The 17352-nt window shown below is 41.4% G+C and overlaps 3 protein-coding genes across 3 annotated transcripts; 1 reads left to right on the forward strand and 2 right to left on the reverse strand.

Annotated features, from left to right (window-relative positions):
- Positions 1-224: 224 nt before the first annotated feature.
- Positions 225-7066, reverse strand: LOC115060541 (uncharacterized). Its single transcript, XM_029528486.1, has 13 exons — positions 6979-7066; positions 5174-5497; positions 4792-5085; positions 4366-4671; positions 3957-4067; positions 3562-3723; positions 2706-2936; positions 2552-2602; positions 2208-2462; positions 1784-2125; positions 1379-1651; positions 516-785; positions 225-330 (listed from the first exon to the last, which is right to left on the reverse strand). Exons 1-13 carry the CDS (start codon positions 7028-7030, stop codon positions 299-301), a joined length of 2703 nt encoding a protein of 900 aa, XP_029384346.1. The 5' UTR covers positions 7031-7066; the 3' UTR covers positions 225-298.
- Positions 7067-9557: 2491 nt separating this feature from the next.
- Positions 9558-13212, forward strand: LOC115059965 (chymotrypsin-like protease CTRL-1). Its single transcript, XM_029527734.1, has 6 exons — positions 9558-9672; positions 10565-10579; positions 10781-10943; positions 11719-11987; positions 12127-12269; positions 12435-13212. The coding sequence occupies exons 1-6, from the start codon at positions 9618-9620 to the stop codon at positions 12771-12773; spliced, it is 984 nt and encodes a 327-aa protein (XP_029383594.1). The 5' UTR covers positions 9558-9617; the 3' UTR covers positions 12774-13212.
- A 630-nt stretch (positions 13213-13842) lies between these two features.
- aldoab (aldolase a, fructose-bisphosphate, b) lies at positions 13843-17343 on the reverse strand. Its single transcript, XM_029527238.1, has 7 exons — positions 17212-17343; positions 16060-16178; positions 15563-15829; positions 15294-15454; positions 14764-15022; positions 14429-14628; positions 13843-14299 (listed from the first exon to the last, which is right to left on the reverse strand). The coding sequence occupies exons 2-7, from the start codon at positions 16169-16171 to the stop codon at positions 14207-14209; spliced, it is 1092 nt and encodes a 363-aa protein (XP_029383098.1). The 5' UTR covers positions 16172-16178; positions 17212-17343; the 3' UTR covers positions 13843-14206.
- Between the last annotated feature and the right edge of the window lie 9 nt (positions 17344-17352).

The raw sequence follows: 17352 nt of genomic DNA on the forward strand, positions 1-17352 counted from the left end.
AGGTGTTTTAGATTTGACAAAATCCACAGAGATCTGTTATTATTGTAAAACATTTTGTACAAAAAATATGAGCACTTCTTAAAATCATAGAGTTGAAAGAAAAAAGTAATAGAAGACACATCATAATAAATACGAATCATAAATGAAACAAGACCACATTTGATTACATCGGAAACAGTTGGATATTCTTAAGACAAGACTAGTTCATTATAAAAAAAAACACATAGACAATACAGCATGTTAGATACATAATATGGGATATATGAAATATAGAGGCACTCTTTCAACATCAGGTCTTTCATGCAGAAGATGAAATTTCCTCATTGGGCTCTGAAAGACAAGTCACAAGATCAAGTTGATGAAGTCAACGTGAACACAGTTCCTGTTGAAATGAACAATCACCTTTTTCTGCTGCAGCATAGCGGCAGTAGTAATCTCCCTCAAGCTGTAAATCTCTCTGATTCTTCACTAATCCCTATCCGAACCTCTCTAGTGAATTGTTTGCATGGTCTTACCTGTCCATGTCCGGTAAACAGGAAGCTGGAGCGCAGGGTGTGTGATCTCCACACACACTCTCAAACGTGCGCTCTCATTTCCTCTGGAGCCCTTCCTCAGGTCCACTTTGTTGATGTGCAACGCACCTGGGTCTTCATCTCCATCTTTGTCACTGCTTGACTCTGACATTGTGTCTTCATCCCGGTCCATGTCATTGTTTTCTTCATCCACTTTTTCATCAATGTATTGTATTCCTTCGATGTCTGGGGCTGTAACAGCAGCTTTGGTTTCTGTGAAGTCACAGCAGCAGTGAGTTAGGACTGCACATTTCTGCATACAGTTTGGCTGGCAGCAAAATACACTCCTCTTCCAAGATAGATCAGAAGAGATGTGTATTGAAACTCTGACTATTTTGCGAAAATTCGGAAATTGGTGTAAATAATGAAGGATGCAAGATGAATTTTAGACTCATGTTCAATCCACGGCGTTCTAAATGAAGTGATTCCCCCACTCTTTCTACATTTTATCAGAGCATTTCATCAATTTAAAACTGCATTTTCCATAAATTTCCATAAAGTCTTGGAGGAGACAGAGAATGTTGCAAATTGCAACACAAGAGCTCAGGATACTTAGATTAGATCCAAATGGTGCCAACATGCAACAGGGGATGTTTCAATTATTGTATTCTGTGATGCAAATACAGAATTTTAAAACCACTTTAAACATTTGCATTTGTAGACTTAGACCAGGCCACAATAACCCAGATAAGCATTTTCCAAAGTTCTGGCAAAGTTACAGGAAACACTGTCCTGTATTTTCTATCATCATTTCTTCAGTAAATGTATTTTATAAAATAAAAAATGAATGAATGAATGACAAATACTTATTATATGTCCGTTGTTCTGTCTCTCTGGCTGCTTGTTGGTCTGTCTTGGCAGACTTGTAGACCTCTCCAGGGCACACACGCTTTTTAGCTCCCTCTGATTGTCATCTCCTATCTCCTCTGTTTCACTCGACACCAGCGGAGAGAGAGTGGATCCTCCGGCTGCCCAGAGTAATTTGACTTTCGGGTGACCTCCCTTCAGCAGGAGAGAGAACACACCAACCCCTTCACTGCTCCAACAGACTGAGATTGATGGAGGGATGGAGGGAGCAACTACAGGAGAGCAAACAGAGTGTTAGTTCATGCAAAGGTAAAAGCAGGTGAATTTGTGTATTTTTTTCTTTGGGTTTCTCCATATTTCAACAGCCAATGACTGACGATATAAACGCTGATGAGTTTTCATACCAATGTCAACCTTTCTCCAGTGTTTCTCAATAGGCTCAGGTAGGGAACAGTGCTCCACTCTGCAAATAACCCCATTTTTCTCCTTCTCCTGATTTGTGGCCCTTCTATTCAGAGCAGCTGTGGCCCTGTAGACTGTCGGATGGGTCTGAATGGGGCCCCATATCTCTCCTCCCTCAATCACCTCCTCCTCTCTGTCATCTTGCTCTCCTTCAGTGAGCTTCAGCCAAGTGACTGATATAATTGGAGGGTAGAAATCTGTGATTTCACATCCCAAGGTCAGTCCCTCATCTGGGGAAGATGCAGAGGCAGCAATTTCGGACACACGTGGCCTTTTGATGAAGCCTGTGTGGGATCAAACAGAAAATTTTAATTAGAATCTTTTAAAACATTAAATGTGATTTGTTTGTCTTCCTTTCTTTCTTACCTCTGGTTTCACGGGTGACTGGCTGCTTTAGAGCAATGTGGTGGACACTGACCCATACTTTAGTGCCTCCCTTTTCAAGTTCACTCCGTGGCAGTTTACACTGGCTGTAGGCTGAAAAGAAGCCATCTGAATTGGGTCGAGGGGAGGATGAGGCCTGTGAGGCCACAGGGCTCAGCTCGCCCCCCTGACAGAACCAGCGGAAGGTAATGACATCTGGATGGAAATGTGAAGCCCGCACTGTCAAGCTGATGACATCTGAAAGATAGAAATATCCTGGATGTAGCTTCCTGTGACCAGGGACATATTTTCATTTATTAAAGAGCAACAGGAGGATAAACTACTACCAGAGTCATTTGGTGTCTCTGCCAGTTGAATTTCTGATACTTCAGGGACAGCTGAAAGAGAACGTAGGCACAATTTCGCATTGAAATAAACAAACATGAGGTGAGGCTCACACAAAAGTACACTGAATATTAATGAGATGAAATCATTTCTTACACAGAATGGAAAACTTCTCAGAGACTCTCTCCACCACAATCTTGTCCTTGCCTATGTAAGACACCTGACACTTAAACACAGCCCCCTTGTGGATTGAGATCTGCGGGATGAAGGTGAGCGCAGAGATCAGCTGTTGAGTCCCATTTCCAGATGAATGCAGGGGCCCCTGGGTGTGCAGCTTGTAGTAACCCATCTCGCCTCTGGAGGACAGCAGGGGACCTTTCTCTGACACTGGGGAGGTGAGCGTTAGACCATAGGGCAGATGGATGGTGGTTAGAGGGTTATAGAGACAGTTAAAGTTAGCTTTGGAGGTCCCTATGTGTGTGGATACGGATAAGATGTTAGCAAAATGAAAGTGGAAAAGAGAAGAGAAAGCATGGTATTCTTCAGGAGTAGAATAGGAAACATTTCATGTGCCATAATGCACTTTAATGTTTAATTTTATGACATCAGTCGGAACACATTTCATCTCCTTCTTAGTCATTATATTCACCCTTTAAACACCCAGCATTACTTGCCTTATGTAGCTTTAGAGGAAGAAGCATATATACTTATTTGCTTTCTTTCTGAAGGTTAGATCAGAGGAGTGGTACCATTCACATGGCTGTCAATAAAGAAGTCCCATGCTAAAATAATCTAGATGATATATTGACAAAAAGGCCCTGTGATGGACTGGTGACCTGTCCAGGGTGTACCCCGCCCTCGCCCCCTGAAGATGAGAATTTTCACAAAATTCAAACAGAGTTTGGTCAGTGTGTGGCAGCACAGCAGAAGTTTGTGATTGCCAATGCAGGAATGAGAGACCTAAAAGGTAAAAGAAGGAATTCATTCAACTGCTGGTTTTCCGGATTCCTACCTGTGAATGAGGTGTCAGAGATAGGGGTGTCATTGAGGAACCATGCAGTCTGGACCCGGTCCACCCTCCTGCCTTCGATGGTCACTGTCACCCTGCCCTTTTGACCTACAACCACACGTGGTGGGAGGATGATCCCTGACACACTGAGAGACTTCTGTTTCTCTGAGTGAGGGAAAATGAGAGGAATAAATTATTTAATTAGTGAACCATGGCAAATATTGTACAGCAAGTCCTGATAACATATCCCTGAAGCTTATTGTGTATATTTTATTGAGTGCTTGCACTTTATACTAGTTTATTTTCTAGTTAATTCTGCATTGTAGTTTGTGAAAATATGATAAGAATCAAGACACGTCAATGTTTTTAAGTGGAACTGGAGGCCTATTCCAACTCACCATCTCTTCTCCTCCAGGAAAATCCAAAACAGAGCAGGAAAACCAGGACTATAGAAATACACATCATAGCCACAGATGCTTTGGCTGATTTAGTCAACACTGGAGACTCATCTGCCAGGAAACAACGTGACAAAAGACACATGAGCAGGAATCCTAGATATTAAATGATGTCAGAAGTATCAGGAAGAAAGCAACGAGAACAAGATGAACCATTACATCACTATCCCAATGTGAACCAAGAGCGATTTGTTTTTGTTTCGTTTTTCTACACACATTGTTCCAAACTACAATCTTGTGTAATTATCCATCAAAGTAGAACAGATATTTTAAATGAAAGATATTTGTGTGACTCAGATGGGCGTGATCTCCCGCATGTTACTCCATACGAATCCGTTTGTATTATTAGTACCTTGAGGATCCAGTATTTCTAGGTTAGCTGACCCGCTGACTGGGTGCACCAGTCCAGGTTGGCTTACTCCACACTCCACTTCTCCACCTTGCATCCTTTGCTCTGGGCTCAGTGTAAAATAACGCCTTGTTGTGAAGGTCCCATCTGGGTTTTGCTCAGTGATGGGGGGCTCAGGGAGGGCTGTGCCATTTTGAATCCAGAACACAGACACTTTCTCTGGGTAGAAACTCTCCAGGTCACAGTAAAGGGTGAGGGGATTGTTGCTGGAAGGTGATGGCACAGCAGAGAGTCGAACGGAGGGGAGATCTGACAAACAAAGTATTGAAAGCTTTTTGTTACTTTGTAGGCTTAATCAGATAAAAAAGGGAATCGATTTTTCTCATACTTTGTACTGTAAAGACTGATAAGCCTCTGTGTGCCACTCACAGGTGATGTTGAGTTTGAAATCCAGCTCTTGATAGCTTCCATTGTGCGACACTCTGCAGCCAAAGGTCTCATTTTGGTCCTCACGGGATGGGTAGAAGGTTAGGTTGCCCAAAGCCGAGTAATAACCATCTGGAGTTTGTTCACCTTCAACCTGGTAGAGAGGCCGAATCACTTGCCCATCTCTGGTCCAGGAGAAAAAGACAGGAGGGGGATAGAAACCATCTGCGTGACAGTTAACATGGCTCTCTGTCCCCAATACCACCCACTGCTCAGGCACTGAAAGAGTTGGGGAAGCTAAAAAGAGAAGTGGAAATTATTTTTATTTTAAATATTTGAAATGAGCAGCGAAAGCCCAAATCTGAACAACTGAACAGAGACATACCAAGGATGCCAAACGTAACGTTGGTGGAGTGAAGCAGTGTGGAGTTGTAGCTGACGGTGCACTCATACACCCCCTGCTGATCTAGGCTAGCTTTGAGGACGATCAGTGAAAAGTCCCCACTGACAAACTGACTTGTGTGCCAGCTGAAACCTTCCTTTATTTGTGTTGTTGCATTTCTGAATGAGGCAATGTCCGAGCCGTTACTTATCCAGCTGACGCTGAAGAAAGACTGGTCCATTTTGTCCCCATCAAAATCCCGGAACGTCACGTTGCAAGGGAGGGTTGCATTTGTGTTTGGGCTGGTCTGAATTTCACTTGGAGACACTGTGAACAGAGAAAGAGCGCTCAGATGGAGAGAAAATAAAGGACCTTTAGCCACACTAACAATGCTAACTTCTACTCTGCAGTGCGAGCTTAATGGGGCTGATGTGATTGTGAGGACATAACTTTGATGTAGTTTATATTTGAGTCTGATCCTCAACTTACTTCAATTGAAAACACAACTTATTCACAGTGAAGGAGAGATACATATTTGTATTCAAGTCTCGTTTTCTGTAATAAACTTGTTTTCAAGAACATCTTCAACTTACAATGTGAAAAATATAACTTTTCCTCCTTTCTAAAAACATAAATATGAAAGCCTACACAAAAAAGGCAGATACTGTTCAGGTTAACCAAACTCTTGATTATTTAAGGAAAGATGTCCATGGAACTTGTGTTTTGCAAATGCAACCTGAACCAATGCAGCTGCTCAGCAAAAGTTACACAATCCTCTTTTAATGTCATCCTGTTCATTTGTTTTTTTTTGTATTGTACATAAATGCCGTTATGCTACAAACGTGTTTGTCCAGTTCTCACAATTGATATCTCATAAGTTTAAATCAACAGTGACTAGGAGTTCAGGGTCATGGGTGTGAGTTTCATAAATTTTCCATTTCACATGCTTTCTTTTCATCTCATTGTAAAACAGTAATCCCAGCATGCTTTCATTAAATCAATGTAAATAACATGCCTTTCAGGTCTGGAAACCCAAACAGTTTAATTAGTAACTAGTGCAATAAATACTTTGGCAGGAAAAAGACAGGCAAACGAAAACCTTGTTTATGTTGCACACTCACTCTTGTCAAGTGTGATAGATCATAGCAGGGTGACAAGAAGACGAATGAACATAAACTTGATTAATTCTTTACTTTAGTGGACAAGTCTCTTAAAATACTGATCCAACCACAAGCCAGCACTCATTTGCATGTGCCCCAAATAGAGTGAACATAGAGGCCTCAATATACAATGTATACATGGACAATATTAAGTTTTACAGGGCAATATCTTGTGTCAGCTTATGCATTGCAATGTGGACAGACATTTCCTTAAGCGACATTTAATACAAATAGTCAGACTGGAATGTGGAATTTAAAATTCCTGAGACAATCCTATGAACCCAGCAACATCACCCACATTGGCCTCATTCTACAGAAGATAAAGCGACATCAATAGAGAAAACATCCAATGTTTCACTTAGGTATAGACACAATGCCCAAACATGTTGCACTTTATCCACAATGCTTCAATACTTTCAATCAACCTGGTGTACACTCCTGAAAAATCAATGAATCAACACAATATAAAGGTCAGGTGCATGTTGACACTGATATGTCTGCATATAACCAACATGCAATGAGTGTACTTTTTTTTAACTCCTGTGTCTGAAACCACCAGCTCAAACTTGCAGAGACCTGGATGTTAGCTGAAGAAACAACAATATATTCTTTGTAATTGGTCTGTGAGTGCAATGAAGCAATACTCACCATGCTTTATGAGACTCAAGAGTACGAAATAGACGAGGACTTTACACTGCATGGCCAAACTTGTCTTGAGACCAACGTCTTATCATCGGACCTTTTGCCGTCTTATATAGAGCTATTCGATGACAGTGGGCGGGATTGTCCTTCCAGATGGATAATGAGAAATGTTGCCCTGACAGGAGTGAAAGGACACCCTTTGATGTGTGTGTCCTGCTAAATAAGTGAACCCTGGAGGCCCGAGAGAGCCACAAGGAAACCGAGGAAGAGAAGTTTGATGTGCAGGGACACACAAGTGGGGGAACTGGTCACTTAAAATTCAGGCAGGCCTCTGGCCAAGGTTTTGGGGCTACTTTACATTGGTGCAGTGTTGCGATGAACAAACAGAGAGGGCAATCCCACTGAGTTTATGTGGGCAAACACTCAGGCGAGACTACAACTCTTTTCTATCTGTGGAAGAGTTACTGTGGTGTTACATCCACGACAAAAACAAAAAAAAAAAGGATGAAAATAGGAGAACGTGTTTTTTTTCCTCCCTGTAAAGACCAAGCGGCTGTTCAGTCAGCTGCTGCCATGATCCATCTCTCTGCTTGAAGTTAATTTTTAACCTGATCAAGTGCTTGATGTTAGAAGGAAAAGGTGCGTGTTTTGTCCCCCTCTGAATATTCATTAACTGGATTAGCTGTTTAAATTGTTTAACTTTGCTCTTTAATTGATCTTAACACACATCAGTCAGTGGACATGGGTTCATTTCTTATTTGGAGATCACACAGTCTCTCTGTCACTTGGTTGTCTTTCAATTGTTATCTTTGGCTGTTCTCCTCTCTTGTGTTCCTTTTTCAGTTTTACTTTGCTTTAGGTGGCAACAAAAGTGAAAGAGAGAGAAAAGACATGATTAATGTGCCTCATTACTTTGTTTGTGTTTGGTTTTCTGTGGTTAAATTGTGAGTCTTTTTGGCTAAATATCTTGTTTTCTAACCTTTCCTTTCTCCGCTTCTTTCATGAGGTTGAAAGACTGAGAGAGCAAAGGAAGGGCACAATGGGTTGATGGAGAGAACAGCATCAAATGAATGATTAATACAACTGACACTGTACTCAACTTTCAAACTTAAAAGGTTTCTCCAAACTAAGTTTCAGAAACATTTCTGAGAGACCACAGCTGGGTGAGTGTGTGTCAATGACAACTGTAGCATCTGTTGATTTCCAGAAAGTTTGATTTTGTTTTGTCAAAATAGATTGTACAATGGCAATTATATTTATTCATTTATTTTCATGCTCTTTGATTATTCATTTACAACTTATACAACAGCCTTTATAAAACTATTAGCGTTAGCTTCTCATGCCTACTGAGGAGCAGCTTGAGAAAATCAGCATTGTTTTGGCAAGCAGTTGGTTCAGTTTATTGTTGTTGATCTTATTCACTCGTGTATGCAGGCTATGTACTTCCTGAAATGAATAAGCAAAACTACTTCTGATATGTCAACGCAAATCATCCAGGAGAACACATGCTGCTTTGCCAATTGTCCATTGGTTGTTGAAGGGGGAGGGAGCTGCATTGTAGACATTGCTGTAGAGTGGTGTGTCTGCCCTCTGGAGCTCCCTACCAGCTTGGGAGCCCAAGCAACATTTCCTCTCCACAACTGGTCTCACCAGTTACCCCCTGGTCTCACAATAAAAGCAACGGATATTAACCTTCCTTATCTTAACTTGCCAAGCTGCTATTCAGAGCAGCTTCCCTATCACTGCACATTTTTAGTCAGTTCTAAATGATATTGTTTTTTACTTTCACCCGTAAGATGAGAGGATCTGTGCAGTAATAATAATAATATATAACTCACATATCTGTCCTTAGTTTAGGGTAAAAATCAGACAGATGAGGAAAGAGCTGGACCAAATTAAGTAAATCTGCTTAAAAAACAACACCAAAAGAAAAACCACTGTTTCAGAGATTTTAAATAAGTTAACATGATAAAATGCAAGGGCGGTGTGGCGGCGTAGTGGTTTGCACTCTGGCCCCACAGTAAGAAGGTCATGGTCTGGGGCCTTTCTGTGCGAATTTTGTATGATCCTGTATGGGTTTTCCCTGGGTACTCCAGCTTCCTGTTCATGTTTGGGTTAATTGGTGACTCTAAATTGCCTGTAGATCTGAGTGTGAGTGTGAGTGGTTGTTGGTCTCTGTCTGTCTCTGTGTGTTGGCCCTGTGATGGACTGGCGACCTGTCCATGGTGTACCCCGCCCTCACTCACAGTGAGCTGGGATTGGCTCCAGCACCCTGTGGCTTGGAAACAGACAAGTGGTTGAAGATGAATGAAAGATGAGAAGATAAAATGCCGCCATTACACGCTGCCTGGCAGCCTTTCCAGGATTATGGAGGCTCACTGCAAATTAGGTGTGTAAAACAGAAATGAAAGACATAATTATAACTATCTTATAGTGGCACAACACAATAATCAACTAGCAAAAGGTATGCTGATGAGTGCATACCAGATATTTTGCTTGAATTCTTACAGAGGTAACTACGCCTCCAGATTCCTGGACCAGCTTTAATTAAGGTGTGGTTGTTTTGTAAATGAATGAACCATGAGTCCAGGAAGAAAAAGTGAAACAGCCAGCCTCTGCACTGAAGACAAAACATTAGGCACATTATGGCAGCCTGGACTACACTGATACTCTTGACATGGATGGTCCTCAATGGAAAAAGTGAGTTTTTATTCTGAGATATTAGTGTATTACACCATTACAATCTATTTCAGACCATAAATTCATATTAAAGCAACAACAATATATATTTATTGTCTATCCACAATGTTAGAGAAGTTTGATTCAGCTTCACAGTAACTAGTTTCTCAGTCACTGCTAAGGTTGTCATGGTGGTGTTGTGTAAATGTGTGGCTAAGGTAATGTTATGAACAAGGTTCATACACCTCATTATGATGTTAATACAGTGTAAAGGCAGGGGTATTTTTAGAGAGCTGTAGCTTACTTCAACACTATACATTAATTGTCAATTCATCATATTAATATTCAGCATAGTAATTCATTTTCAATTATATTACATTTGTGATAATTTCATTAAGTGTTGTAAACCACAATGTCAAGTCATGGCCGAGCATCTGTCAGATGTTGTTTGACCTGTTTGGTGAGACTCAGCTCTTTTCTCATTCAAAACACTTTATATGTCACGCATTAACACATAAGGATGTATTTTATTGATGGCTTCCATTAGAGTGATTGTCACTTTAGGAGCAAGGAATGAGACACAACTTGATGAAAATCCACTAGTAACCATGAGATAGCATTTTATTGATTGTCAGTGATTAAGAAATATCAGAAGGTGCTTTTTTCCTCATCATTAAACACACTTTTGACATTTGCATACTGTCAGAGAACTACACCATGAAAATGTCTAAACCAAAAGGTAGAAAATAATGTCCTAACACTCACAGTGCTATGTACAGGAAGCAGCTGTAACTCTGCTGCCACATGGTGGCAATAGTTACACACATCTACAACATATTATGAATACTCCATGATGAGTAATAAGTATGAGGTATAAAATATTTTATAACCTTTTCATATTTCTCTCCAACAGGGGCAAAGGCTCAGGGTAAGTTGCATTTAACACAGCCAAATAAACTCTCTTGTTGGTGTAAATATTGTTTATTGTTCATATTATAACTACTATGAGTACACAACCATGAGCTTGAGCAACAATGAATTTAAGCAGCTGCATAGAAACAGCTCCTCATAAATGAATGAGCCTGACTTCACTATTACTGTACTGATGGAATTGTGTGTTTTCTGTCAGACTGTGGCATGGCTCCCCTAAACACAAGGATAGTGGGTGGTGAGAATGCCACAGCCGGGTCGTGGCCCTGGCAGGTCAGCATACACTTCCGGGAATCCCACACTTGTGGAGGGACCGTCATCAGTGACCAATGGGTACTCACAGCAGCCCACTGCATCCTAACGTAAGACAGACTATTACTCATTCATCACTAATCAAAAAACCTTCATAAACCCTGCCATGCCCCTCTTCAGTCACCTCCCGAACAGAAAATTGATTCCTTCACCATAAAAAGTTGGGCATCATAGACCGTTCAACACCTTCCACTGTTATCATTTCTCTTTCAGTGACTTTGTGTTCAACAGCTGGAAAACATAATGTCTTCAGCTGCAGCTGTTGCAAGTGATGAATTCTGTGACGTTGCAAAAGCTCAATTATAGAAGATATACTGCTATTTGTCAATATTGGCCTGATCTGACAATAGGCTGGACAATAAGCGGCCCAGTGCTGTCAAGTGAAACTAACTGCTTGTGAATGATTCAGTTTCTTGCCTTCATAAGCAAAATGTATTTTGAAAACGCTGGCTCTTTAATAATAAGGAACTGAAATTCACTGACAAACCAACCAGTAAATTCTGATATAATTTGTGAGTTGTATAACTTGTATGATCAATATTGTACATCATCTCAAATAACATTTTTTTTAAGGCTTCAAAGACCAAGTCACACTGCACACCAGTCTTATCGCATGAAAAATGATGCTTTACTTTTTTGTATTGTAAAGTAAACCACAGTACAAATTAATCTGATACCACATCTCACATCCTCTGAAGTGCTTCACCCATGCAGCTGTTCACTTAGATATGTTATTTAAAATGTACTGCTCAGACTGGTTTGAGTTCAGTTAATTCCTGTATTCAAAATCTCCAGTCCACTGAATGAGTCTTGTTTTGAATCCAGGAGCTCGCCTGCTGAATGGACTCTCTACTTTGGAAGAGTGACACAAAGCGGGCCTAATGTTAACGAGGAGATGCGGAGTGTGTCTACAATCATCGTCCACCCTGACTACAACGACACATTGTTCGACAATGACATTGCCCTGATGAGGCTCAGCAACCCTTTAACATTCACTGACTTTATCAGACCCATCTGCCTGGCAAGTAATTCCAGTCAAGTGTACAACTCCACCCTGTGCTGGACCACTGGCTGGGGCAGGTTTGGAAGGGATGGTGAGAACCTTTTTCGTTAGCGAAAGCATTCAGACCACATTTCCATGTGGGTGCCATCATGCCACATTATTTTTCACTATCACATCCCCCATTATACTTAAAAAAAAAAAGATTAGCACAATTTCTTTACTTCCTGCAGAGCCCCCAGCTGATGTACTTCAGGAGGTTCAGATTCCTGTTATTGGAAACAACGAATGCAGCTGCAGATATCGTCCAGTACAAGAAGCAAATATCTCTGGCAACATGATCTGTGCTGGACAAGAGAATAAAGGAGCATGTCAGGTGAGCCATTACAGCAGGACTGACATGTCACTGCAGAAAATCACAAGACCACAGCTGCTTTTCTATTATAAGTGAGAATGTGCTAATCTAGTTCACTAAAGTCTACGACTAAATTCTGTAACTCTGAGTTACATTTATCTTCTGTGTTTGACCTTTTTTTTTTAGGGGGACTCTGGTGGACCTTTGCAATGCAAATCGGGGTCAAAGTGGATCCAGACTGGCATTACCAGTTTTGGAGTACCTTGTGCCCGGGCTGAGTTTCCTGAGGTCTATGCCCGAGTGTCTCAGTTCCAGACTTGGATCAAAGATAAAGTGGAAGGGGCGGACGTTAACTTTGTGACATTTAGCTCCACAGGAGCTAACCCTGACATTAGCTTTGAGTGTCGAGCCAACCCCCAAAATTCAACATCAGCTCCAGCTACGACGTCCAGGGCGTCAGCCATCGCAACTGAGCTCACACTCAGTGCCATTTTGGTGTTTGTGCAGCAGATTCTAGCTGTATAGCAGTCAAACAAAACAACTGCTCAAAAGTTTTTTTCTTGTCAGCTTTTTTTAATTTAACACAAACTTCAATGCACTTAATATTAAAACTTGTATGAGGTTTGTCACAATGAATTTTAAAATATTACTCTTTTAATCCATTTTAATCACACCATATACTCTCCAAGTACTTGCTCATCGGGGGATCTGTTGGGTCTGTTTAAATAATTTTATAAAGAGTTTGGTCTAGACCTGCTCGATATGTAGAGTGCCTTGATGTAACTTTGTTATGATTTGGCGCTACACAAACAAATCTGATTTGATTTATATTTCACTGTATTATATGCACGTAAATGAATTAATTGATAGCTGATGAATAAAGCATCAGCAATAAAGTGTTATTGATCTAAGATGTAAGCAAACATTTCTTCTAGTATTGAAATAAACCCTTTAAGAGAATTAATGATGAGCTATGACACAATCTTGTTGTCAAAGTCACGAACAAGCAACTTAAATGGGACTTTAAATGTTGGTCTGAGGTTTACTGCTTAAAAGTTGTGTTACTGAAGGATCCACAGGCAGGTCCAGCCAGAGAGCAACATTCAGGCTGCAAAATGTTTCTGCACAACATTGACACCAGTAGCAACACAAATTTAGGCTATTTTTATCACTGGGGCTAATCAACAGATATTAAGTTATAAGCTCTGCAGTTGTTTGAGTCACAGGCTGCTTGTGCGCAAATCAAAGCTATTTGACCAAATAATCTTACATTAGAACTACATGAATACTAAACTTAACAGTCAGAGGATATTCCCCAGACATAATTCATGCATGTTTGAGACCATTTTTTGTGATGAATATCCTCAGCTTTAGCTTTATCCTCAGTAGCGCTAGTTCTATTAGTCTTAAGTGCTTGTTAAGTTCTATTAAATGTCATTACATTAATTATAATTATATTAAATTCTATTATAAGATACATTCATATACCGTATTATTTATTGGTCCCACCCTGATATTGCGCAACCAACTCAAGAAGAAGTTGAAACACTCTTCCTTTTTATCAGTCAAAAAGGAAGTGAGACAAAAAAAGAAGTAAGGTAAGAGATTTGGGTAAATGCTTTATTCCATGGAAACAGTATAAAGCCTACACTGCACTTGGTGGAATCAGACCAAGGAAAGAGAAGCATAAATTGTGTAAAAACAGTATGATAATCTTCACCCAAGAGAAGGCCTTTAAAAATAAAAGGTAAGGGAATGGAGGCAGAGCTTTTTTTCACAATCTCTTAGCTACAGCAATAGCTCAAAGAAAAGTCTGAACTTTCTGATAAGATGATGAATCAGTGTTATTGTCAATAGCAGAGACAGTTTCTTCGGCAGTGTCTAAGAAGACATAATTTTGCTGTGTGACATAATAGTGTTGGGAAGATGGTGGAAAGGGAGATGGTGAGCGTCCATGTTTAGTAAGCGTGGTTAGCCACGAACAGCGATTCTCCTCCAGCAGTGCTGGCTCCACTGGACACATATTTGCCCACGCAGGCCTGGCTGTTAGCCTGTGAAAGGCAGAAAACACAGGGTCATCTGATGCATATTCAAATTTTGAAGTCTACTGCAGCATCTGTGCGAGCCTGCTTTATGGTGACACATTCGTACTTAACATTTTTATTGATATGCACACATACCAGAGCTCTCTTGACGAACTCCTCCTGGCAGGCCTTTTCATTCTCCTTCTTGCCACCCCAGGCTTTCAGGGCAGAGGCCTGCAGGGCACGGCCGTATGAAAAGGTCAGGGCCCAGGGCCTGTGGAGAGGGCACTGGTTCATGGCGTTCAGGTTGATAGAGGCATCCTCCTCACTCTGGCCACCAGACAGGAAGGTAATGCCTGTACAAGAAGATAATGAGAACTGAACAAACTTTTTCCCTGAAATTCCCTGAAACTATTCAGGGAAAAGTCGAATGTGTGTTTGCAGCTATATGTACATATAAGTCATCAATGTCTTATGCTCGCCAAGCTTACCAGGGACTGCAGGGGGCACGGTGCGGCGGAGGGCAGTTACAGTTGCCATGGCAATCTCCTGGTTGCTGTACTTGTGTGAGCAGGAGTGTCCAGCGGTAACCATGTTAGGCTTGAGGAGAGTGCCCTCCAGGTAGACATGGTGGTCAGACAAGGCCTTGTACACAGCAGCCAGGACCTTCTCAGTCACGTACTGGCAGCGCTTCAGGTCGTGATCACCATCAGGGAGAATCTCAGGCTCAACGATGGGGACGATGCCGTGCTGAGGAAAGCAAGGGCAAAAATCAGAACCAGTATGTTAACAAACAGACAAGCCACAGGAAGCTCGAGCTCCTCACAGCTAGGTCCAATCTTTGAGGCATATTATTTCATAATATTTGTCTTGTTATATTTAAAATGTCAATTTTAGAATTCTTCTAAAGGCATTTCTCTTTCAGTTTAAAAAAGCTACATGGAAATGCTAATGCAAGCTCTTCATTTATAAGAGAAAACAAAAGATTATGAGGAAAACTTTTCTATCCTGGATGTCTTACCATCTGGCAGATGCTGGCATAGCGAGCAAGCACATTAGCGTTCTCAATGATGGCCAGCCTGGAGGGAGTAGTGGGGGTGATCTTCAGCACACAACGCCACTTGGCGAAGTCAGCACCATCCTTCTTGTACTGGGCGCAACGCTCATAGAGTCCATCGAGACCTGTGAAAGAGGGAGTGGACGCAGTTAGATACCACAGAGCTGTTAGAACATACTAAAGGAAAGGATCATATATATTTATTTTTGTGTCAAAATATATACTTTACTCACCCTGGGTGGTTGTCTCGCCGTTGGTTCCGGCCAGGGGGACAACACCCTTGTCGACCTTGATGCCCACCACCATGCCTCTTTCTTTGAGGTGCTGGGGGAAGGGCTTGCCACCATCGGTCTTCTGGTACATGGTCTCGTGGAAGAGAATCACGCCGCCAATGCAAGGTTTGATGCGGTCATCAGCGGTGAAGAGGAGCTGACGGTACACCCTCCTGTTCTCCTCAGTGTTCTCAGCATTGATGCTCTGGAAGCGCTTGGCCACACTGCCTGAAGGTTGGAGAGACAGATGAAAATGTGGTTGTGTTTGGAGACAATTTCTACTTTAGATCTCATGAATATATTTCAGACAGCCAGTCATGGTTTGTCCCTGTTTGCTCAGTTTTTGAATGACTCTCCAACATGCCAGCTATGTACTTTGATTAGTGGAATTACTAGAATGTCCATCATGAAGGACTGCTTGGTGTGAAAAGTGTTTTAAAGTTCTTAAAATTCTTTACCGGTGGATTCATCAGCAGCAAGGATGCCCTTGCCAGGAGCGACAATCTTATGAGCAATATCGCTGAGCTCCTTCTTCTGCTCAGGAGTGAGGAAGGGGTATGCGTGAGGCATCCTGACTCTGGATAGAAAGAGATGAAAGAGATTGTCAGGAAACATTTGAGAGAGCAAAGACAAAAAACCTTCTCAAAAAAGTTTAATTTTGCAAAATAAACAAAATCAAAAGTAAAATCAAACTGCCCTACTTTGTGATTCTCATGGTGACAAGAGAAAATGTCAAATGAGTAAATCTAGATGATGACTGAAGCGGAAGTGGTGAGACAAAACCAGAAGGTTGCCCTTATAGTGAGACATTTTACTTTCTGAAAAACAAGTTGAGTCAACTGGTGAACCAAGTCAGTCTTTGCAGGGGGGGCACTCACTATTCCCCCAGGCACAATATGCAACAGTACAATGTATCCAGTGTCAGAGAGCCCCCACCCCTTCTCCACCCCATCCTCCAACTATCTGACCAGTGTTGAAAATAATCATGGCAAGTATGTGGATGACCTATTCCATTTTCTAGCCTCTTAGCCCTGACCTTTTCTGTTCATTCCTGTTGTATCACACACCCTGCCACCACTTCTCTGTATGTGCCTCCACTATCAATAGGCTGAACTAAATATACACAGTGTGCCTTGCAAAGCAATGAAAGCGCTATGGCTCAGAAAGAAGACATAACACCCCTCACTTTTGGTGAGACTTGTAGTTCTCAGGAAGACTAGTAACCACGCAGGCAGGCCAAATGTAGACTAGACTAATCAATTGGTTCACACTACTCAATATAGACGCAGTCAAGCTCATGAGTCGCAGCTTAAAATGGCACAGTGGAAACTTTGCAGCATGAACAATTTAATTGTGAAACACAAGTATGCTATAGTTTAACACAGTGCTCATGCCAGTTAACGAGTTGTGTAACAAGTCAAAATGTTCAGTGTGTAGTTTTTGTGACTATAGCTGTCTATAGCTGCAATAACCACAAACTTGAAATACAAAAGGATTAAGTGGAACATCACATTTCTTGTGTGGGATATATATGGAGATGTTATGCAGGTAGAGGAAAAACCTAATAAAGCAGTGCATTGATCCCCAAATTGTAATTTCTGTTCTTTTACCTTTGAGTTTAGGAGGAGTGCTGGGAGAAGAGAGAGGGAGGGAGAAGATCCAGCCTTCGTCTGCGACACCTCTCCAGCCCACTGGCCCTTGTATTTATCCTCCCATTGTGACCCCTCACATTTCAGCTGCTCGACTATAAA

The sequence above is a fragment of the Echeneis naucrates genome, chromosome 19, assembly GCF_900963305.1.
Source record: "Echeneis naucrates chromosome 19, fEcheNa1.1, whole genome shotgun sequence".
In the NCBI taxonomy this organism is placed as follows: Eukaryota; Metazoa; Chordata; class Actinopteri; order Carangiformes; family Echeneidae; genus Echeneis; species Echeneis naucrates.